Raw genomic sequence first — 24,464 nt, forward strand, 5'->3', positions numbered from 1 at the left:
CTTTACTATCAATCAATCTTTATTGATACGGTTACAGACCAGCAAACACTCAATATGAGTCAGAAAAAACAAAGTAATTAAGCATAATACAGTAGCACAATTAATACTGTATCTGACAATGTCCCCCTATGCAGACTAAATCTGAGCGCCTTTCATTGTGGGGGGCTGATGTTGGTTGCTGGATTTCGCTAGCAGTCCAACAAAACCTGCCGATATTTAGAGATAACTTTCTGTCCAGAAAGTTTTTAAACAATACATAAAACAGAACTGAATGGCCTGGGAAGCTGATTAAAAGTGGGGAGATATAATGGTGGTGGAAATCCCTGCATAGAACACAATACAGTAAAACATGTGATGTAGTTTCAATCATGCTTGATGCGCAAGGGCAGAGTCTTTGGGCGTATGGGATTTTCCTAAACTTTCCTTTAAGCACTGCAGTAGGTAACATGTTGGGCTAATGTGAACATCCTGCAATATTTCGGAATTGTGATTTGAGATAAATATTTAGCAGGGCTATAGGCCACCTCCAGCCTCAAAGGCAGGATGCCTCTGAGTACCAGTTGCAGGGGAGTAACAGCAGGAGGGAGGGCATGCCCTGCAGGCTTCCAGTGGCATCTGGTGGGCCAATGTGTGAAACAGGGTGCTGGTGGACTAGATGGACCTTGGGCCTGATCCATCAGGGCTATTCTTATGCTCTTAAGTTCTTAGAATTGAGATTAAATGGTTGGCTTCCAAGAAAAACATCCCTGGGCATCAAGGTTGTTCTATTTCTGCATCCATGCCAGAGACATGCTGTTTAAGAGCTGCTTTAGCTCGGGCATATCCCATTCTTAATAAAGATTCCAGGCTGAAGCCATATACATTTATCTCTTGACGAACTGCTCTTTTCCAAGATGAGTCGAAATTGTCCACCAATATCAGGGGAGCCAAGCCAGTAGGATGGTAGTTTAGCCTTAACCAGCAATCAAAGACAGTCAACCATTCCCTGGATTCCCTTGGGGGTGGCTGCTTCAACACAGAGGACTACATTGGGTAAGCAACTAGGAACTTGAAGAATATTTCTCAAAAGTTTTGATTGCACCACATCTAGTGCAGGGAGGAGTGAGCTGTGCTCCGTAAAGGAGTTGAGAGCGGGATTTTGCCAGGAATAATTTTACTCCTAGGGGGATGAAATGTGCACCACTGGAGCAGAAAAAAGATTGGATGGCTAATGCAGACTTTGGGGCATTTTGGATCACATGCTGAAGGGGCTCACTGCGCTTTCACCTGAGGTGTGAAAAATGATGCCCAAATATAGAAAAGTTTTGACTTGCTCTAATTTGTGGCCCTCCAATGACCAATTTTGAACTCTTGGGCACCTCACAGATGTAAGTATTTTTGGTTTTAGTGTAGTTGATCACAAGTGCTTGTTCCTGGCAAAATACTGCCAAGAGGACTTACACACAGGGCTTTTAGTTCTAATGGAGTGTGCCAGTCCACATATTAGCTGCATTTACCCCAAAGTCCCTGCAGGCTATCAGGGACCAGTACAGACAGGACTCTGTTTCCCCCCGAATCAGAACTGCACATTCTGGCTTAGCCCGAAGTATGTCTGGCTTTAAAAAATCCTCTAGTTTCAGTGGCTTTGGGGGGGGGGAACCCCAGGGGGAACCCCAGGGGGAACCCCAAAAACCTATGCTTTTTACAGAGGCTTTAGATATGCAGAATGGAGACTACAGTGAGCTTCAAAGAGCCAGAAGGGGTGGCCAGAATGATAAGGGAGGCTCTTCCCTTCAGAGCTCTTTTGCATCTCAGCCGGCTGGTGCATCCTTCCTGAAGCCTTCCTCCCAGCCACCCACCCCACACTCCCTGGGATCTATGAGGGTCCCCCCTGCCCAATTCTCCTCCCCCACCCACCTTATCGCAGTTGCTGCTGCCACAGCCACCGGCCCCTCCATCCTCAGTGAGTTTCCCAGGAGCAGGCACTGGCTGCAGGCAGCTGGCGGGAGACCAGTCAAGCAAACAGGCTTCGCAACAAGTGGCAGACTCTTGGCCGTTTCCATTCCCAACTTCTCTCTTGCAGAGAAAGTCAACATGGGGAGGAGGGGGCATTATTATGTAACTGACATGGCTGTGGACAGAGGGGACTTGACATTTGGTATTGGTTTCCCAGGCTGGATGGGGAGCTTGTGTTTCCTAAATGCATCCAAGGAAGACCCCTTTGCAGAGGATCAATTGCTTTCTAGGGGGTTTGTTGCTCTGCATCCCTGCAGGATCAAGTCCACACCCCACCCCACTGCACACCCCACCCCACTGCACGCAAAGTAATAATGTAATAATGAAGGGAGGCATCTTTCGCCTTCTCCAGGGATGTGATTGGTTGGACAAAAACTCGGAGCAAGCAATGGAAACACACACAGGAGAAAGATTGCAGGGAATGAGCCTTTTTTGGAGGGGTGGTTTGTTTGTTTGTTTATTCGATTTCTCTATCGCCCTTCCAAAAATGGCTCAGGGCAGTTTACACAAAGAAATAATGGACGAATGAATGAATGAATACAGGGAGGAGCCAGCAGCTATGTGGACGGTCCACCTAATCCACCGAATTAAACTGCCTCGAATCTGCTATGAAGTAGATTTGCTCCTTGGATACCCTGCGGCATAAAGTCATGTGTGAATAACTCCCAGGGTATATAAAGCTCTTTGAAGGCCCACCGGGGTCTGTGATAGAATAACTGCATCATCCGCATAAAGTAGGGTAGTAAGTTCTAAGTTGTCTGTTGGCTAGCTTGGGCGGATGATGCTTTACTATAGAAACTGCTTGAGTGGTTTATCTGTTTCAACCACAGATCATCAACACCACACTCTAAACCAGAGGTAGGCAACCTTGGCTCTCTGGCTGTTGTTGAACTGCAACTCAACCCAGCCATAATCTGTGGCTCTGAACAAAACTCAGGTTCAAAGGGAAATAAATATAGGAATTGATTACCAATATAACTTGTGTGATGAATTAGCCATAAATTAAAAAAAATTATAAATACATTAAACCAATTTATATCAAAGGGTCCCTGCTACAGGAAAGTTGTTATTTTTTTCTTCAACTGGCTGTGACTTATAATTGGATTACAATCTTATCTAAGGGGCAGGGGGACCACACCAGCAGTGCCATGGCTATGTCTTGGAAAGAGATGGTGGGGGGATATGCCTAGAGAAGGGGAGAGAAGGAAAATGCTTGACACAGAAAGAAGAAGAAAAGTAGAGAAAGACAGAAAAGTATGGAGACAGATAGGTTAGATAAGACTAAATGGAAGAACTAAATAAATAGGGTATTCACAGGCGCAGCCAAACCCAAATTTCAGCAGAGTTCAGCTGTGCATGTGAAGTGCTGGAAACAAGGTCACTCCCGGTGCTGCCCTCGCACCAAGCCCCAGTTCTTAACCTGGTGTTTAGCCATGGTTAAATGAACCTGTGGTTCTCTTAATCTCGGCCAGCGATCATCTGGGCAATCACCGCTAGGTAAAAAGGCTTCTGCTGCAGCCAGCCAGGGGGGAAGGAGTAGCTGTGAGGAGTGCGGTGGGTGTTCTAACGAGAGCAGCTGCCACACTCATGCCCCAGGGCACCCTGGGATGTGGGAGGGGGGAGCCCTCCCATTCCCTCATTTCCCTTTGCCACACCGCAGCTCGTATGGGCATGCAGCAGAGGGGAGAATGGTGGCCACTCTTCTGCCAGGGAAGGCAGGCAAGTTCCTGCCTCCTCTGCAGCCCGCCTTCCCAGCAAGGTTTTGTGCTCAATCTCATAATCAGATAGCAGGAGCAAACTGTTTTCAGCACGCTTACCTGTGTTGTTTCCTTATCTTTGTTGACAGCCAATTATATGAGATGGGGAAATGCATAAGTGATGATGACGGGGGGAAAGCATGACTAAACTTTGCAAGGGGAAGGATGAGAATTCAGCACACGGTTGCCGTTTTCAGTAGCAGCCCTGGGCGAAGCACAGCATCTAGCTCCACCATAAAACCTGTGGCCTGGTTCACACAGACATTCAAATCCAGACTTAATGTGGGTTACCAACATTACTGTGATTGATAACCTACATTAAACCTAGATTCAAATGACTGTGTGAACCAGGCCAAAAACAGTGTAAGGCAGTTCACACAATCAAAAGCTGGACAGGACAAATGTCCTGCTGAGCTGTATGCACTCCTGTTCTTTGTTTCTGTTTGAGAAAACAACTATGTGGAGGGGGCTGATTGTGTGTGAGGCAGGAGCTGGGTAGGACAGCTTTTCATTGGTAAAACACTGGGTATGAAGGCTGTGTAAAACTGTGCCATCCTACCCAGCTCCTGCCTCACACACAATCACTCCCCACTCCTCCTACCTAGTTGTTTGCTCACACACAATCGAAAACCAGGAGCGCACACAGCTTTCAAAGCTGGGTAGGATCCTTGTCGTACCCAGTTTTTGATTGTGTGAGCTGCCTCACTGTGTTGTTACTGATTGGGGTAGAAGTGGGTCCTCTGTCTACAAAGGCTGAAGGTGACTGCTCTGCCCTATCCTGTGTGAGCTGGTCTACGAAGAACCTTTTCCAAATTCCAACAGGAACATAGGGAGCAATATATTGGACAGGACAATAGGAGCTTTCCGGAGATGGAATACTGCCATGATGCCTCACTCCCTGATCCTATATCTCCTCTTATGTCTGCAGGGCAAATTCTACAGCTGCACAGATGAGGCCAAGCACACCCCACAAGAGTGCAAGTAAGTGCATGCCCTTCTCTGACAACCGTACGACAGCAAGTGTTTTCAGTTAACTTTCCCACCTGAGCTTCTCAGTGTCATCAGTGCTCTAGACCAGCCCCAAGATAAACAATATCCCCACTTGCCATAGGCCACTCTGCTCCTTCCAGAGCTCATGGCTAATACTGTTGTCTGTAGCTCTCTGGCCCAACTATTCTGGATCCCAGCACAGACTCCAAGTGAATAAGAAGAGCAAAGTGCTACAGACTGTTATTTTAATAATAGTACTGTAAGGTAATTGGTCCGCACATGTGGCTGAACTGAGATTAGAGCCAGGAATTAGAATCGGGGTGAGGATCGAGTAATGGACTGGGAATTAGGCCTTGCTTGTGAGACAGAACTTGAACCCCAGACTCACCATTATGCAGAAGATGCATGAATGGTCGTCTGGCTTCTTCTTTCCTGTGTCTTTTCCCCCTATGGGGACAGGAACAACTTTGGGAGGATGGTTTTGAATTGATAAAATGCTGAGAGTAGGAAGAGTTGTCATGATTGACTGCCAACAACAACAAGGGACAACATGTGCAGTCCCCCCATCAAAGCTAAGAGTGCACTGGGGCTGCTGCACAACTACAGAGGCAGGTCAGACAGTGCTGCTGCAGAATGCCATTAAAGCCCTTCTGGGCAGCTGCACAGCACCCCTGGAAACAATGGAAAGGGGTGCTGCAGTGGAAATGCTTTAATGTCATTGTGCAGCAGGCTTGACGCAAGGGCTGCCGCTGAAGTTGTGCAGCAGCCCCGGCACACCCATAGCATTGATAGGGGGCTGCGCAGCATGTTGGCCCTCCTCCTCCTTCAGTAGCCTCTCCCTTTCATTGTTCCTCCACTCAAACTGGAGTGCAACTCCTGCAATTGCTTTTCAGTAAAAACAACAAGAAGGCAGGAATGTGTGCACATGTCTCCAGTACAGTGTCTAGTTTGGTCCTGAGATGACAGATATGGGGCTGAGACACAGACTAGAGGGCAGCTGGGTGGTTTCGTAGTTCAAGCAGTTGTGTTTTCCTGCAGGTAGGCCTGGGGTCGGGGTCAGGATTTGAATGAAGTTCAGTTCAGTTACTACTCCCATTGTGACCCCATCTGTGTCTTCTTCTGTCACTTCCACCATTTCTCCCCTCCCAAATTCTAGGGGCACATTCATTGTTTACAAGGATGGGGATGTGGCTCACCCAATGGTGCGTGAGCGCATGTGGCTCAACAGTGACTTCAACTTCGACAACGTGCTTTCGGGCATGATGGCCCTCTTCACTGTCTCCACTTTTGAGGGCTGGCCAGCGTGAGTCACTCTAGTGGGGATTGTGCACAGAGGGGTGTGTGTGTGTCACATGCTTGATACAAGCCTCCTTTCCCAAATCTCACCATTCCTGATTTTCTATATCACTCCACCTTGCTCTACACTTGGTACACATTCTTGTTTTATAAGTGTGACAGGACTCTGTTTGCCACAAGGCATTGTGCTGTTGATGTCGCTTCTGCTTTTTTCTGCCAGAAAGAGAGAGAGAGTGTGATTTTCAAAGGCCAGAAAGGGATGCACCCATCTATCCACACTTTTGCTCCCTTCTTTATTTGCCTTTTGAGTTTTCACCCACATATTTGCTGTCCATATGAATTGCCATGTTGGAGTAGGCCTGTGGTTGACATCAGGGTTACAGTAGCTCCCACCTTTGGGAGCCCTTGGGCAAGCTGGTCAAGGATCAGAGCTCTGAGGTCAGGAGGGAACAAGTGGCCAGCTAGACGGGAGCCAGAGGCAAGTGATGCAGACTAAGGCAGGCAAATATCACATTTCAGAAGTGGCAGCTGGTGAGCAGGAAGGATGGAGAAGCAGGAGCTCTGCCTGACAAGATCTCTAGGTCTAGAACAGTGTTCCGCTAACAGGGATTCCCAGATGTCATTGACGACAACTCCCAGCATCCCCAAGCAAAACCTATTGCTTTTGTAGTCAACAACATCTGGGAATCCCTGTTAGAGGGAGCAGTGGTCTAGAACGTGTGTTGCTCCAACTGAAGGGCAGGACCTAGGAGTGAGACTTTATGGAACTGTGTTGACTCCCTGTGTTATCTGACCAGACATTAGTCAGCTACTGAGGCTTATAATCTCTTATCTCTCTTTCTAGGAGCCAGCATGTTGTAGTGGTTAGAGTGCTGGACTAGGACCAGGGCAGGGAGACCCAAGTTCAACTCCCTGTTCAGCCACAAAAGTCACTGAGTGACTCTGGGCCAGTCACTTAACTCTCAGCCTAACTTATAGGGCTGTTGTGAGGACAAACATAACCTACTCTGGGCTTCTTGGAGGAAGAGTGGAATATACATATAAAAATTTAAAAAATAAACAATAATTCTGTCAAGGTGACAACTTCTTTCCCAGAGATGTTGTCTCAGAGGTGCTGGAACTTGGGCTATCGGTATCCCTGGTGTGAAACCCTTGATCGTTCCATGAATAGAGAGGGCTTCTCAAAATATCCTGCACTGTTGTAAGGATCACTCTGGAGTGCACTCTCATGGGGCAAAGGGCTCAACTAGGGTGGAGAGAGTGAGCTCTGCTTTTGATCTGGCCAGTCCCCATGCCAAGTGACAGCCAAGATGGCAGTTCTTCTGGCTATTGGTCAGAGGGTCCTACAGTGATTATCTGTCCCTGGCAACCTCTGGTGCCAGTTATAGCCCAGCATTGCCTGAACACAGGCTTGATGCCTCACAGAGGCTCACAAGCAAGCCATCATAGCAATGTACACCCTCTACTGTTGACCCCCAGTACCTGCCAGTTCTCACTATTCTTTTCTGTAAAGCTGCACTTCTGGCTATGAAAAGTCCACCTCTTGTTTTGTTCCCTGTGCCCTCTGCTCACTGCTACCCTTTCTTCATTGCCCTCCTTATGCCAGGCTGCTGTACAAGGCCATTGATGCTAATGCAGAAAACCAAGGTCCCATCTACAACTACCGGGTGGAGATTTCCATCTTTTTCATCGTCTATATCATCATCATTGCCTTCTTCATGATGAATATATTTGTGGGCTTTGTCATCATCACTTTCCGGGCACAAGGAGAACAGGAATACAAGAACTGTGAGCTAGACAAGAATCAGGTATATAACCTCCTTTGCCAAACAGCAACACCATCACTCCCCCTTACCCCCAATTCCTCCCACTCTCTTCTCAGAACAGAGCAGGAAGAAAGAGAACAATTGTGGAGGTGAATAAGAACCACATTTTGTGTATATTCCCATTGCTTACTCTCAAAGTCTAAAGGCATGTTTATATTAGAGGTTTTTTACTGGTATTGTCATCACCCTTTCCCCCCCAGGGAACCCTGGGAGCTGAAGTTCTTTGAAAGGAGGTGAAGGATCTTCAAGAAATAATTCTCAGCACCCTCAACAAATTACATCTCAGTACCCTTCCCAAACTACAATTCCCAGAATTCTTTGGTAGAAGCCATGACAGTTAACATAGTTACACAAAAATTTGTCATGTAGCTATATACCCTATGTGGACCAGTTGATTAACAATGAGTCAGGAATCGTCCTTGTATTGGATCAGGATGACTGGTGATTCCTGCAGTTTTCATCTTCCCCGTGTGGAGTGCTGGCTCATCTAGCTAAAGGCGTATGCCGTTAGTTTCTTGCTTTTGTGGGTTATTCATACAGTCAGTCATAAACTATCTTTTTGTCAGATATTTCCCAGCAGTGTGCTGTAATTTTGCCTCTCTTCTGGTTGTATTTGTTTTGATCTCACATGGTATTTGGTGTACTCTATTTCTCACTGGTCATGCAATGGGAATCCAGGGAGCTACAGCAGAGACCTGGGAAGCTCTGCATATAAGATGGGTTGCTCCATCATCAGAGACCTATCCCAGCATTAATGTCAATATATGGTGTATACAATACATCGAGGTCGTGCACATGACCTCTCTGGGGAGGGCAGGTGGGGAGGCACGCTCTTGCCTGCCTACCTCCCCACACACGATCACCCTCCCCAGTTCATCCTGCCGCTTACTGTGGCACATGAGCAGTGCTGCTGTGAGCGGCAGAGCAGGGAGCTGGAGGCAGAAGTCCTTCAGTATCCCTCAATGCACCGTGCCGAGATCATGATGCATGGAGGGATTCCTCCTCAGCCAGGTGCTCTTGCCGCTCGGCTCTGTGTATGCTCGGGCTTCAGGCAGCCTGAGCACACACATGACTGGGGACACAGGGAGAAGGGCTCACTCGCATCCTTCTGCCTGAGTAAAAACCTAGGGGGAAAGCTTGGGCTACCCAGCAGGGCAGCACCAGGGTTGACCCCATCCTGGCACTTCACACAAGCAGCCTTACCATAAAGACTGCTGTGACCAACGTTGTTGTATGGCGTTGAAAAGGTACATGAAGACTAGTGGGAGAACTGACAGGTTCACCACCTGGATCACTTTCCTCGTCCTTTCCACAGCGGCAGTGCGTGGAATACGCCTTGAAGGCCCAGCCATTACGGCGCTACATCCCCAAGAACAAATATCAGTACAAGTTCTGGTACATGGTCAACTCCACTGGTTTTGAGTACATCATGTTTGTGCTCATCCTGCTCAACACCATTGCTCTGGCTGTACAGGTGAGAATGGTCAGATAATGGCAAGAGAGGTGGCGTACGTGTGGGCAAAAGGAGGTTGGGGGCAGAGGGCAGTGAAGGCCAAACTAGGTGTGATGGGGCAGCCATGTTTGTTCTTCACATATCGTGTCTAAAGCTTGAGGGGGGGAATAGGGTCTTAGTCTTACAGTAAAATGAATGTGTGAGTGAGGGGAACTGAATGCTCCTGGTTTAACTTCCCATGCTTCATCCCCTTAGACACTTCTCTCTCAGCTCTCTTCTGATATTGGCTCAGGCTGGGAGAAAAATGCTTTAAATGAGGGAGCTCAGCAAGCTAACAAGAGGAAATGGGATTGTTCATCTTCCCTCCCACAAATACTCCTTTTGTTGTAAAAATTAGATTCCCTTCCTTTATTCCCAGCCATGAATGGAGACTGTCCTGTCCTGATGGCAAGTGGGAGCCTGCGAGTAAAGAAGAGATTTTGGAGGCCTGACTCATCCCTGGCCAGTTAAACTAGTAGGAGGAGTTGTAGGGCCTAAGGCAAGCTGAAAGGACCCGGGAAAGCTTGTTCTTTGAGCCTGGGGCTGGCTCTCCTGATAAGGCACTGGGCCAAACAAACCAGAACAATTTATATACCAAGAACTCCAGAGATGTTCTTACAAGTTATGTGCCTTTTCCCCTTTTTACAGCACTACGAACAGTCCCAGCCCTTTAACTACGTCATGGACCTGCTCAACATGGTCTTCACAGGCCTCTTCACTGTTGAGATGGTGCTGAAGATCATTGCTTTCAAGCCCAAGGTTTGAGAGATGGGTTTTGTTTGTTTTTTGCTCAAGGGATGTTTTGCTTAAGGGATCCTCTCTCCCCTGCTCCCTGAAAATAACCAAGAGGTTAGAAATGAACTGCAGAGGCTGCCAGGAATCCCAGCACTGTGCCACTTTGGCACAATGGTCTCCAACCAGACTGTTGCCCTTGCAGAGTATGAGCATTTTCACACAGGAGGTTTCACGAGGCAGGTTTTATCTTGCTTCCAAGAAACATGCAGGCTTGGACACAGATGAATCTGCAACAGGAGGGTGCTCCATAGTTGCAGGGAAGAGGAGGGGAGCCACTGGGAACACCTCTCCACATGCTCTTTCTGGCTGAACCTGGTGCACAGTTGGTATCCTTAGTAGATCTTAGACACTGCAAAGGGGCAACAACTAATGGTCTCTAAGATACGTTGGGCCTAAACAGTGTAGGGCTGTTATAGGTGGCCAGGCAAGCCTCGCACTACCAATGCAGTACATTCCCAGAGTGCTCCATTCCTATTAGGAGGAATCTGTATTATTTTAAATAAATACTTTTCAAATAAGTAAATACTTCCCCCGCCCCCCAGGCTAGAAGCTGCTGGGAAAGATATGGGCAGGGGGCGGGGTGGGGGGGGAAGGTGAGCCTTGATCTGATTGCCTTTCACATGGATTTGTGCAGGGTTGGCTTCAGGGAAAACCTTTCTCTTGCTCTCTTCCAGCACTACTTCTGTGATGCATGGAATACCTTTGATGCCCTGATCGTGGTTGGGAGTGTAGTGGACATTGCTGTCACCGAAGTCAATGTATGTGACCCCCACCATCCAGGTGGCAACCCCAACTTTAGGAAAATTACATATGGACACTCAAACGGCCTCAGCTCTCTCTCTTCTCATGGCAGTCACCTGTGGGATGTTGGTGCCCAGCTGCAGCAAACCTTTTGCAAGGGTTTGTTGCTTGACGTGTGTGTGGAATGAGTGCCCTGAACATTTGAACCTTTTTGCTGGCAGCAGAACTCAGACCTAGAACTCCATTGGTATGAGGGCTAGAAACTTGCTTTTAAAGAAATCAGTTTTGTGCTGGATACCAGATTCTGTTTCAAATGTTGCATACACATACTGCAAGAGATTCAGCTGGTTTGTTTTATGTAAAACGCCCTTTGGGTTCATTTGTCCATCCACCTTCACCATTGCCTATCTCTTTGTTGTTGTTTATCCACTTGTGCTTCCATTCTGATACTTCTTTCTCTCACACCTATTGTTTCCCATGTTTCTGTCTCCCATTGGATATTATGCAATGTGGCTTCATCTTCACCATCATCATCACCAATCACTGGTATAATTCCTTTCATCATCCTGCATTAGAATGGAGGGCATGTTGGAGAGGTATTATTCATGTATTTAATCTCAGGGAAATTTGGGCCATGGGAAGGCTGATTGTCATATAAGCAGCAGACCTATCCTGCAGTAAGCCACAGACAAATCCTGTAGCTGTCTAAGAGTGATGCCTGTAGGAGTGGGTCTCAGAATAACTAAGGATCAAACTACACTTTTGTTAAGGGCATCATTAGAGCTGACGGGCTTGGGTCCCCCGCCCCCAAATAGAATTATGTGGGGGACTGATCTGATTGGGACCACAGTGTGTGGGGGAGGATGCTCTAAACTTTTCTCTGCTATGATATTGGTATGCAGGGGCGTAGCAAGGTTGGAGTGGGCCCAGAGACAAGATTTTAAAATGCCCCCCCTCACTGAAGCTCAGCTCATGAAGAAAAGAAATCTTAATGAGCCACAATAGAACATCATCCTAAATTATTTTTAAAAAGGGTTTGTAAATTGTGGACAATGCAAGTCATTTAATGGTACTAGAGAAAGACATGCTGTTCTGGTAGCTCCAGGTCTTAACACTCACATCGGTTTTAGAGGATCAATACAACTGAAGGAAGCCCAGGCAGGTGTGCGGCTGGAGGGGGTGTCAGTCATGTGACTTGCCTCTGCCCCCCCCCAAGCATTGGGCCCCCAGACAACTGTCTCCCCTTGCCCCTGCTGGTATGAATTGGGCCTCTCTCCCCAAACTGCTGGGAGGAAACAGCAGTCACAAAAGGGGCCTGATCCAGATCAGGACCATGGTGGGACAAAGGGCTACCTCCCCAATCTGGATCCTCCCCTTGTGGCTCTTATTTAATGGGGCGGGAGTGGGGGAGACCAAGCACATCAGCTCGAACGATGCACTTAACACAGTAGTGGGCAAGACAGGGAGTCACCTGTGGCTTGTTCCTCTCTCCACTCTGGTCGCCTCACTCTGCCTAATTTCGCCCGCTGCTGCATTAATCCCAGCCACATGGGCTGGTTATTTGCCCAGTTCTCCAACCAGGCAAATAACCAGCCCTCATGCAAAGGGTTAGTGCAGTAGCAGGCAAAACCAGGCAGAGTGAGGCAGCTGGGTGGGAAAGGAGAGCAGGAATGAATCACAACTGTGGCTCATTTATCTCCAGCCCTCCCCCCCCCACCGCTTTCATCTGTACCAGCAACTATTGACTTAGCATAATGTGTGGTTTGGCCCTAAATTGTCCAGTGGAGTGGGATGGAGGCACAAGAATTGATGGGGTAGCTGGTATGAACATCTTAGGGACGGCAAGTGGTAATGTGAATGCCTCCAGACACAAATGTATACAGATGCTGTAAATGAATGTACATGTTTAGGTGTAAGTGTACAGTCACTGGTATAGTGCATGCAGTTTTAGCCTGGTGTTGGGTCTGATGTGCTGTCAAAGTTGGCACCCATCAAGGTGGGGATAGGTGAAGTAAAGCAGCCATGAAGCAAGGCAACGCTGCTTCATAACTAGCACAAGAATGAAGTAGCAATAGCAGAGTCTCTTGGTTGTGCAGTCTGGCAAGGAAGCCTGGTTCAGCAGCTTTTATAGAGGCAAGGAAGTGTGCTGCCCTGGTTTAATAGGCACCTCAGGTCCAGGACCTTCCCCTCATCTTTCTTGATGCTGTATCTCCCCCTTATACACATACATACATACACACACACACACTTACACACACCACTGCCATTACTGCCACCTCTTCCCCAGGCATGTGCTTCCCTACCCCTCACCCCCCAGCTCATGTTTCAGTGCATATGGATGCAGGAGAAAGGAGAGTAGTGTGGTTGCCTAGCAACCCCATAGCACTGTTCCCCATAATCCTGGACTAGTAAAAGGACTGGGCCAGAGCCAAGGCAGGCAGTTGTGTCCCTGGGAGAAACTATAGTAGTGACCATACCCAAGAGTGGGCTGGTTATTCCTCCCTGCAAGGCGGATGTGATTTGTGAGTTGTAATATATTTACAAATGTGATTTGTAAATATGTGGACATAGAATTAACCGCAACCGTTAAATGGAGCTTTCAGGTATATAGGTATTATATTTCGTGGTATCAGATGCTGGGACAAGGAGCAGGGGATGGCTCCACATGTGAAGAGCTTCCAGAGAGCTGGCTGCTGTTGGAAACCAATTGCTGGACTAGACGGACTTTGCTCTGACTGAACAAGGCAATTCACATGGGGGATGGCTTTAGTGAGTGTGCACACGGTTGTGTATATGGGCATGTTTTTTTCCGAGTTTTTGTCATGATTCTGCTGACCTGGTTTCCCTCTCCGCAGAGCTCTGAGGACAGCTCCCGCATTTCCATCACCTTCTTTCGTCTCTTCCGTGTCATGCGCCTGGTCAAACTGCTCAGCAAAGGGGAGGGCATCCGCACCTTGCTCTGGACCTTCATCAAATCATTCCAGGTCAGTAGCTCTGTGGATCAGAAACTGTAGATCTCAGCATGCTTTGCTTCTTCTAGATATAGGAAGGAGAAGAGCATGCTAGGGAAATGGTGCATGCCTTTGCTAAGAGAAGTAGCTTTTGATAGTAGGTACTGAGTCGAACGGCAACATTTGGGTTTGGCAGCTGGGTGGGTAGAACTAGTCCTCCAAATTCACTCTCTCTGTTTATTTCACCTCCAGGCTTTGCCATATGTTGCCCTTCTCATTGCCATGATCTTCTTCATCTATGCTGTCATTGGCATGCAGGTGAGTAGAGACACTCCAACACCACACACACCTACATGCACACTCTACATTGCTTGCAAAAAATAAATTAATCCATGCATGATTCAGAGTGAGTATGTGCTCATGACATCTATAAGTGAGTTTGCTGGAACTGTGTGCCATGGTTGTGTCAGGCCCTGGGTGCATAAGAATGCACATGTTTTGAAAACTGAACATTCAACAGACTTGTGACCAGCAGCAAGAGTGTGCAACAGAAGTTACTTTGTGTGCATGTGTGAATACCATGTGTTTCTGTGTTATGCAGGCTCCATGAGAAACATAAGTGAGCTCTCACTTACAAGTTGAGTAAGTGAGAGCTGCTATATGTGGGCAGGGCTTGGATCAAATAAGCAGGAACCAGAAAGCCAGATGCTGTTGGGTCCTGGAAGCATAATTTTGCTCCCTAGCAACATAGGGCTGATTTTTCCTCCCCCATATCCTGTATGGGGAGAAAGTTTGAGCGGAGGGCTGAGTTCTTTGTATTTCAGTTTACTTCTGAAATGTTCTGCATGTAGAATCTATTAATTCATCTTGTCAAGGACTTGACAGTGGTTTCCTTGCCCTTCAGACCTTTGGCAAAGTAGCAATGCAGGATGCTACGCCAATCAACCGCAACAACAACTTCCAGACCTTTCCACAGGCCGTGCTGCTGCTTTTCAGGTACCTCTGGTCGTCTTCCTCCTCCTCCTCCTCTTCCACCTTCATATGTGTCCCTTTCCACTTTAACCCCACTTTAACTTTACTGGCAAAGAATGGCACATTTCCCCTCTTACCTTCCTGCTACCTCTACATACTTGAGGTTATAACTATGCAGAGGAAGATAAGAGCCCTTAATTATCTGGAGCATTTCCAGACAGGGCTTTTAGCTCGCTTCTCCACTGGAATAGAGGGTGTGCGTTCACACATTGGCTGGATTCGTGCGAAGTCCATGCAAGATATTGGGAAGCACTTCACACACGTGAAGTTGCTTTTTTAAATTGCTCGTTAAATTCTAGCCCAATTTATGTCTGGGGTAAAAAAAAATCCATCATTTGGTGGGAGTGGTGGCAAAATTTGAACTCACCATAAAGTCTGCAGTCTGGGAAAGCTGTTGGAGCTTTCCCAGAGAGCAGGTTTTGCCGTGGATTTTACTGAGGTTTTACTGCAAACTCAAAGTTGTCCCAAAAAACCAACGCAAAAAGTGGATTTTTTTTAACCCCGGATATAAATCAGACTACACTCAATGGGCAATGAAAAGCCCGAATTGTGTGTGAAGTGTTCCCCGATAGTGCCCAGGGACTTTGGGCTAAATCTGGCCAATATGTGAACACACACCCTCCATTCCAGAGGAGATGTGAACTAAAGGGCTTTAAAAGCCCTGTGTGAAAAATGCCTTGGGGACTCTTTTTCCCATCTGTTGGATCACTTTAGCCTCAGATTACATCAGAAATCAAGCAAATGAATGGATTGTTATTTTGGACAGATGAGAGTGAGAAGAAACCTATACAGGGGCACAGGATTAAACATTTAAGAACATCTGTTGTGGTTTATTTCTTTTTTATATACCTCATAAAATCACCATAGCATTATTATCAATATAGGTCAGACAGCCACACCCACATGCACACACTCACACACACCTTTTTCTTAAGCAAAAGGTGCCTTTGACAAACATAGGTCCATTTAATTCTTTTTTTATGGTCATTCCATGTGTAGAAGCTGCTTTTACAATGTAAGCTGCTTTGTGAAGTTTTTTTGTTGAAAAGCAGTATATAAATATTCTGAGAACATCATAATAGAACTGGTGAGTTCTCCAGAAATGTAATATTCCTGAGGAATAATCACATGTGGCTTGAAACACATGGGGAGCAGGTAGCATACCTGTTGTTGGAGTTCCAGTGCATTGACCTTTTGCACAACTATCCTAATGACCACTAGGGGCATTGAGAGTAGAGATAGTAAGTAAGGGTCTCCCTAGCTGTTCTACCTGCCTCTGCTATGTGACCCCTGATATGACTCTTCAGGTATTTTCTGTTGCGAGTCAGAATCCCTTCCTTTCCTCTTAGAGAGCAGAAGGAAACATCTCTTGCACTCCCTACCTATTCATTATGTAGTTCTTTAGATTAAGGATTACGTCTTTTCTACCCAAATGTGTAAAAATTACAAACCCCTAACACCTGTCCCCTCCCCACTTTCCTGAACAGTAGGGATGTGCATGAAACTGGTTCAGAGGCCCTTTATGGCCCTTTATGGGCCTCCGAACTGGTTCGAATAACCGGCGGTTCCACCGGTTCAAAGGTGGTGGGGATCTCCCTTTAAGAGCAGGGGGGGTGCACTTACCCCTCCTGCCGCTTTCCCCCCACCAGCGTCAGTTTGTTTAAAAGCCCATCGGAGTGGCACTGTACCTCCCTGCCGCCCCGTTGCCTTCGTCTTCCGGATATAACCAGAAGTCGCTGATGTGACTACACAGGTAAGCGCACCCTCCCCCCACTCTTAAAGGGAGAACCCTGCCCACCTTTGAACCACTCCGCTGTGGTTCTGTGCACATCCCTACTGAAAAGCACTCGCAGCAAACTTGTGCTTACTCTCCCTGCCCCTCCTGCCCCAACACTGACTTTATTCCAAGCCCCTGTGGGATGCCTTCACCCTGTGCTTCCTCATGCCATCCCTCCAGGTGTGCAACAGGGGAAGCCTGGCAGGAGATCATGCTGGCCAGCTTGCCTGGCAAACGCTGCGACCCTGAGTCGGATTATGAGCCTGGGGAGGAATTCACCTGTGGCAGCAACTTCGCCATTGTTTACTTCATCAGCTTCTTCATGCTGTGTGCCTTCTTGGTGAGACCCTCTGGGGAATGGCCTGCCCTTCCCTCTGCCCTTTCCAGCTGGAACCCACTCCCTGACACAAGGCCCAGCCCAGTCCTATTCTGCAAAGCCAACTTCTCGGTTGCTGAGGCCAAGGACATCTCATGGGTTATCCTCTCTCAAGAGCTCCAGGCAGGACAGAAAGTAAATAGTTTAAAAACTAAGCCACACCCACTAGAGCCTGAGGGGATAACCCCACCCAGTTCTTTCTGTCCTCAGCAAGCTCCAAGGCAGCGTTTTTCTAGCTCTTTCTATTTTCTGCTGATATTGACTTCCTAACTACAGTATTCCGTTCTCCAAATCCATTTTTCTGTCCCTGATCTTTATTACTTGCTATTACCTGAAAAGAAAAGCAAAGAAAAGAAAGAAAACCACCCTTCTTTCGTCTTTCTCTCCCCCCACCCCACGTCTCTCCCCCCTCATCTCCTCTTTCCTCTCCATTGCTTGGAGCCAGGCAGAGAGGTACAGAGCAATTTCTCCAACAAGGGGAAGAGATTGAGTGTTTTCGGCCTGGGAGGCTTCAGGGCCTTTTGTAGGCCCCATTGGCACAGGCTGCTGCAAGCTCTGCATAGCAAGGCCGCTTTTCCCACCTCCCGAAAACCGCCCGAAAAATTTGCCAGCAGTGAGTTGACGGTCCGTGATCGGCCGTCTCTCATCTATGGGCCACGGAGTCCCCCCTGGAAGGGTGTAATTCTCCCTCAGAAGAGGATGGCATCCGAAAGGCATGATGGGTTGTCACGACCTCCTGCTCCGAGACAGGGCCAATCAGAGAGCTTTTCCTCCTGTAGCAGGAGGGAGGGGCAATCCCCTCAGGCTTCAGTCTTTGCCCTGTCTCGCTCCGGCAGGGTCGTGGTTGTACTTGCTCTGGCTAGTTTCTTGCTTATCGCTGCCTTTCTGAACTATTCTTCTCTCCTGAGCTGCGCCAGTCAGGACTTAATATCCTGGGCTGTACCAGTCAGGACTCTGCACTTTTCTATCCTGAGCTGCACCAGTCGGGATTCCCTCCCTCCTACAGTCAGGTCTGAGGACTAACTATTTGCGCTGACCGCTCGTGGCTCTTCTCCCACAGCGGATAGAGTTTGCTGGACAGGCATGAGCTCTGAACTAGTGCATACCAAGGGGGGGGGCTTCCCCCTCCCTCTCGGAGGATTCAGTCGCGCCGGGGGTGTGCTGCGACGAGTGGGCGGCGGCCACTGCTCCCGCGCCCGTGTCTCGTCTTTCAAAAAAGAAAAAGGACAAAAAGAGCAGCAAGAAGAGGTCTAAAGGCAAGCGGCCTGAGGCCCCTTTCTCAGCCCTGGCCAGCACTCCCACTGTGGTCGCAACGGCGAGCGACACAGGGAGACGGGAGGTCTCATGCCCTGAGGAACCGGAGCGGTCTGCCGGCGCCGATCAGGTTTTTCCCGCCCTTGCCTCCCCCCCTTGTCCTTTGCCGCAGGGGCCGCCCGCTAAGCGTTCGTGCCCCGCGACTTCCTCCGACGTCTCTGAGGAGGACATTCCTCCTAGCTTTGCCGCCCTTCTACGCTGCGTAGTGGCGGAGGAATTCGGGAAGCTGCTTCCCTCCTTAGCGGGGCAGCTTCCCGCTCAAATTCTGGCGCCCGCCGCTTTAAGCACAGGGGCAGCGGCCATTTCGGGTGTAGGAGAGAGCGGGAATGTTCCCGCGGCCGCCATTTTGGGATCAGGGGTGGCCCCCTCTAGTGGACCATCAGCCTTGCCTGCCTGTTCTCCCACAGCCTTGCCCTCTCCTGCCGATCTCGGGCCCCTGGTCTTGAGTCCGTGCGGCCCAGCCGGCACCGTGAACCGCACTGCTCCTCCAGAAAGCTTTCCCTTGGAGGAATCAGACTCGGACAGAGAGGAGGGCAAGCTTTCGGGAGATGAAGGGGACACTGTCTCTACCCCACAGGTCCCTTACCGCCTGTTCTCGCCCTCGGATTTTCCCGTGCTACTCCACAAGGCGCGGAAAACATTACGGTTAGGGGGTGTGGTGCCTTGTCCCCCGGACACTATCCCTGAGGGGGACCCCGCGGTCCTACCTTCTTTAAAGGCACCTGAGGTAGTGGTGCCCTGCCCTCAGCTTTTTCTGGATATAATCCACTCGGAGTGGGACCGTCCCACTGAAAACAAGGGCCCTCCCCCGGGGATTAAGCGCCTTTATACAACCACCAAGGTGGTGATGGACAAACTTCAGGTCCCGCCTGTAGATGCGGAAGTGGCGGCTCTAGTGACTGGCGCTGTTTTGCCCAGAGATGGGGAGGAAGTTTTGCGTAACCATGACGACAAAAAGTGTGATGCCGCCTTGCGGAGGTCCCATGAGGCTTCTTCGCTCGCTATGCGGGCCTGCATGGCTAATTCCATATTCGCAAGAGCTTCAGTGCTCTGGATTAAGGAGCTTCTGCCCTTGGTTCCCCCTGAGCTGCTGCCTCTCCGGCAGGGCCTCAATAAGTTATCTAAGGCATCGGCCTTCATGGCCGACAGTTCCCTGGACGCTGCCCAACTGTCCGCTAGGGCACTGGCCTCCGACGTGACAGTCAGGCGCCAATTATGGCTCAAGAATTGGCGCGTTGACCAGAAGTCCAGGTCCAATTTAGCCACGTCGGCGTTCAAGGGAGGCAAGCTTTTTGGGGAAGTCCTGGAGCCTGTCTTAGTCGAAGGCAAGGACAAGAAAAAGGCGATGCCGTCGTCAGTGCAACGCCAGGGAGGTAAACATTTCTCACCTACCTTCTCTTCATACAGGGGCTTCCGGTCGTCCTTTCGTCCCCGGCAGGAAAAACAGGACAGGTTCAACTCCTGGAAGCAACCACAGGGCGCCTTCAGAGACGCCGCCCAGTCCAGATATCGTCAGCCTATGCAGCAGAAGTCTGGCTTCAAACGGCCAGCAACTCAATGACGGTCTTCTGGAATGCCAGGTGGGAGGCAGATTGCAGTTCTTCGCCCAGGCTTGGGCGAGGATTTGCTCGGATGTCTGGGTTCTGAGGACTGTGGCCCAGGGCTACAGCCTGGACTTCCACTCTCAGCCCCTCGACCGTTTTCTACTGTTCCCGCAAACCAACAAGCAGGGCAAGCATACGCAGATGATGTCCACCATACGCCACCTGTCAGACATCAAGGCCATCGAGCTGGTTCCCCTGGAGGAAGTTGGGTATGGCGTTTACTCCATTCTTTTTCTGGTGCCAAAAAGGAATGGAGAGTGGATAGCAATACTCGACTTGAAGTATGTGAACCGATTCCTCCGCACGAAGCGTTTCTGGATGGAAACCCTTCGCTCCATCTTGTTAGCGCTCCAGGGAGGTGACTTCCTGTCCTCAGTGGACCTAAAGGAGGCCTATCTCCACGTCCCAATCCACCCCCAGGACAGGAGGTTCCTCCGGTTTGCGTATGCAGGAGCACACTTTCAATACCGGGCCCTTCCCTTTGGCCTCTCGACTGCGCCACGCGTGTTCACCAAGATCATGGTGGCACTCGTGGCGCACTTGAGAGCCAAGGGGATTCACTTATATCCCTATCTGGACGATCTGTTGATCAGATCCCCATCTCACCAGAAGGCCTTGAGGGACGTGGAAGAGACCTTAGTGGTCCTTTGGGCACACGGGTTCCTCGTGAACCGTCAGAAAAGCTCCCTATCCCCCCAGAACCAAATCCTTCACCTCGGAGCGGTCATAGACTCCGTAAAGGGCACTGCATCCCTGTCACTGGAGAGGCGACAAAGGTTGTCTGCGTTGTGTCAAAAGGCCCGCCAACGCAGCCATCTGGATGTGCTGTCCCTGAGTCAACTACAGGGGATGATGGTCTCGACCATAGGCATAGTCCCGTGGGCTCGCCTCCACTCACGCCCGCTTCAATGGCTGCTCCTGCCACTTCAGGACCTAGTGTCTGCCCAGTCCCGGCGGAGGGTTCCTCTGACCCCTCAGGTCAGGAAATCACTGGACTGGTGGCTGTCGCCGGCTCTGACCAAGGGTGTCTCCTTCTTGCCAGTGCAACGCATTCTGGTCACCACAGACGCCAGCCTCCAAGGCTGGGGGGGACATTGCCAGGACCAAGTGGCGCAGGGCCTGTGGTCTCCGTCCGAACGGGTCCAGTCCATAAACTGGTTGGAACTCAGAGCGGTCCGGTATGCTCTAGTTCAGTTTCTCCCCTTGATTTGCGGGTCCCACGTTTTAGTGAGGACCGACAGCGAAACGGCCAAGGCTCATATCAACAGGCAGGGGGGAACGCGGGCATGGCCGCTGATGCACGAAGCCTCACTGCTTCTGCACTGGGCAGAAAAGAATCTAACATCCTTGGAGGCAGTGCATGTCAGCGGCGTGTCCAACACGGTAGCAGACTGGCTGAGCCGGACACGGCTGGATCAGGCAGAGTGGGCCCTGGACGATCAGGTGTTCCGCTCCATCACGGAGAAGTTCGGGCCCCCCCTGGTGGATCTCTTCGCCACGCCAGGAAACACCAAGGTGCCCAGGTTCTTCACCAGATACCCGGCGCCAGGGGCCGAGGGAACGGATGCCCTAGTGTCCTCATGGCCACCGGGCCTGCTTTATGCGTTTCCACCCCCGGCCATACTTCCACAAACGGTCAGACTGGTCCGGCAATACCGGGCGGAAGTTATCCTGGTAGCCCCACGGTGGCCACGTCGGCCGTGGTTTTCAGATCTGGTCTCCCTGTCGCTGGCTCCCCCAATGCCCCTGGGTTGCCATCCACATCTTTTGCGGCAGGGGCTGCTGTTCCACCCGGATCCCCAGTGGCTGAACCTCCATGCATGGAGGTTGAGCGGGGCGCGCTAGTGGCCTGTGGTTACTCTCCTGCTGTCCAGGAAACCATTCTCGCCTCCAAACGCCCGTCCACCCTTAGGGTGTACCAGTCCACCTGGCGGGCATTTTCTGCTTGGTGTGTTTCCGTGGGGTCCAGTCCCAAGTCCGCCTCAGTCGGCCAAGTCCTGGGGTTCCTTCAAGCTGGGCTGGACAAAGGGCTTATGCCAGCCACTCTCAAGCGGCAGATGTTCTCCATCTCCAGTACCCTCCAGGTGCCGGGAGCGCCTCCCTTATCGGCACACCCTCATATTAAAAGGTTCCTCAAGGTGGCGGCGTCTCTCAGGCCTCCCCCTATCCATCGTTTCCCCACCTGGGACCTCAACCTGGTCCTTCGGACACTAGTCAAGCCCCCCTTTGAGCCTTTACGCTCCATTTCTTTGCGGCTACTCACCCTCAAGGTCATTTTTCTGGTGGCCATCACCTCGGCCCGGCGGGTGTCGGACTTAGGGGCTTTATCGGCCAGAAAGGAGCTGTGCTTGGTTTACCCTGATTATGTGGTGCTGCGCACCGACCCCACCTACCTGCCCAAGGTCAATTCAATTTTCCATAGGTCCCAGGAACTGGTCTTACCTTCCTTCTGCCCTAAACCTTCGACCCCTAAGGAAAAGGAATGGCATACGCTCGACGTCAGGAGAGCACTCAGAATTTACTTGCGTCGGACGAAAGCCTTTCGGGTCTCCGATTCCCTGTTTGTCTCCTTCAGGGACTGCTCACTGGGAAAAAAGGTGTCATCCTCCACGTTGGCACGATGGATCTGCCAGTGCATCCGCCTAGCTTACGCATCTGCCAAGGTGGCGGAGCCGGATGGTATTACCGCCCATTCCACACGTAGTGCCGCATCCTCCGCGGCCCTGGCTACCAGGGCCCCGCTGGCTGACATCTGCAGAGCGGCCACGTGGGCTTCCCTTTCCACTTTCGTAAAATTCTATAAGATTCATGACTGGGCCTCTGCCGACGCTTCCTTCGGCAGACGGGTTCTCCAGCGGGTGGTCCCAACATAGACCCAGACTCACGGTTCCCACCCTCTGTCTCTAGCAGCTATGGTATGTCCCATCATGCCTTTCGGATGCCATCCTCTTCTGAGGGAGAATGAATCGTTGGCACTCACCTGAATGGTCATTCTCCTCAGAAGTATGGATGGCATCCGACCCGCCCGACCGTTCGTTTCTGCTTCTGTTGTTTTCCAACTTATCCACCTCTCTGTTCCCTATATAGGTGTGGGGAGGCTCTATTCTTCCGCGTTGTATGTCTCATCCCGTGGGTGGGGTTTTTCCGCAAAGACAGTTCACAGCTCGTTTTCTTCTAAAGTTCTACTTTACTTGTTGTTCCATTCTGCTTGGTTCTTTCTCTGCAACTGTTTTTTCTCTAGCCGGAGCATCGGAGAGCTAGCAATAGACTGAAGCCTGAGGGGATTGCCCCTCCCTCCTGCTACAGGAGGAAAAGCTCTCTGATTGGCCCTGTCTCGGAGCAGGAGGTCGTGACAACCCATCATGCCTTTCGGATGCCATCCATACTTCTGAGGAGAATGACCATTCAGGTGAGTGCCAACGATTCATTTTACCGCGTCGGTGACGGCCGCTCTCAAGCCGCCCGTCCCGATTGTCGAAGGGGCCGCATCGAGTATCCTGCCTTCGGGCTGCGAGACTCGCACTACCGCGGCCCGGCACGCCATGCTGCTGCAGGCAGCTTGAAGTGGCTGTGAAGAGCGCTTTGGGAGGCTCCCTATTGCCAACGCCCCACCAACCTTGGAAGAGATTAGGCGGCTTGGCGAGCTGGCTAGCAACCTGACCAGCAGGGCAGCGAGGCCATCACAGGCATCTTCTGTTCCTAAGATGGCGACGGTTGCGAAGAATCCCTCCATTTTACCTGAAGGAGCCGGTAATGTAAAAGGGAGACAGTCTCTAAAAGGGCGGGAAAAGCCTAAGACTGTGATTATGGAGTTTGGCCAGCAGGGGGAGTCTGCTGCAGAGACTGGGCCTAAAGAATCCTCCAGTTCTAACTCTGCTGTTTTACCTAAGTCTGTGCTGCCACCTGAGTGGCAAGCATGGTTTCGCAATGCAATCATTGGCACCATCTACCAGGTTAGGCCCCCTAAGAGGAGTAAGAGATCCACAAAGGGGAGAAGGCATAGATCACCCAGTGTGATCTCCTCACCTAGCGAGTTTGTCAGTCCTTCTTCCAAGAAGGCCAAAAGCAAGCTTAAGCATAGTGAGCTGGGCAAGTTGGCTGGCAAGGTGGCACGGGACCATTCCTCTGATGCTTCTGATCAGACTCTGGGGGCCCTAGGGGTTTACTTGCACCTCCCCCCCCCCAAAGTCATTGCAAACTCAGAGAGGCCTAATCCGCCTTCTGACCCTGAAGACCCAATTAATGCAGGAGGAGGTTTTGATCCGGACCCAATGGTCTGGAGGGGAGAACACTGTCTCAGATGTCTCAGTGTCACAGCACCTCTTTGTGTCAGAGGACTTCAGCCCACTGATCCCCAGAATTATTAAAACAATGGGACTGAGGCTGGGCAGAGTTCTGAATCTTGTGCCAAAGGGGACTTGGTCTTTCCTAGAGCACACCCCAAGGACAGGCTGATGCCCATGCCAGAGTTGTTTGTGGATGTAGTCAAACAGGAATGGTTGACACCAGCTTCCAACT

The 24,464-nt window shown here is 50.2% G+C and overlaps 1 protein-coding gene across 10 annotated transcripts in view; it reads left to right on the plus strand.

Annotated features, from left to right (window-relative positions):
* The window catches only part of CACNA1F (calcium voltage-gated channel subunit alpha1 F), a 92,244-nt gene that overhangs the window by 45,597 nt on the left and 22,183 nt on the right, over window positions 1-24,464 (plus strand). For 7 of the 10 annotated variants that reach the window (XM_053292876.1, XM_053292872.1, XM_053292874.1 and 4 more), the window contains 11 exons: window positions 4,681-4,733; window positions 5,899-6,045; window positions 7,645-7,846; window positions 9,180-9,338; window positions 10,005-10,115; window positions 10,826-10,909; window positions 11,468-11,488; window positions 13,748-13,876; window positions 14,096-14,161; window positions 14,748-14,839; window positions 16,833-16,992. In XM_053292876.1, coding sequence (XP_053148851.1) covers window positions 4,681-4,733; window positions 5,899-6,045; window positions 7,645-7,846; window positions 9,180-9,338; window positions 10,005-10,115; window positions 10,826-10,909; window positions 11,468-11,488; window positions 13,748-13,876; window positions 14,096-14,161; window positions 14,748-14,839; window positions 16,833-16,992 — 1,224 coding nt within the window. The remainder of the gene's footprint in view (window positions 1-4,680; window positions 4,734-5,898; window positions 6,046-7,644; window positions 7,847-9,179; window positions 9,339-10,004; window positions 10,116-10,825; window positions 10,910-11,467; window positions 11,489-13,747; window positions 13,877-14,095; window positions 14,162-14,747; window positions 14,840-16,832; window positions 16,993-24,464) is intronic. The other 3 variants (XM_053292873.1, XM_053292882.1, XM_053292878.1) reach the window with 2 other exon arrangements.

The sequence above is a fragment of the Hemicordylus capensis genome, chromosome 2 (genome assembly GCF_027244095.1).
Source record: "Hemicordylus capensis ecotype Gifberg chromosome 2, rHemCap1.1.pri, whole genome shotgun sequence".
Classification (NCBI taxonomy): Eukaryota; Metazoa; Chordata; class Lepidosauria; order Squamata; family Cordylidae; genus Hemicordylus; species Hemicordylus capensis.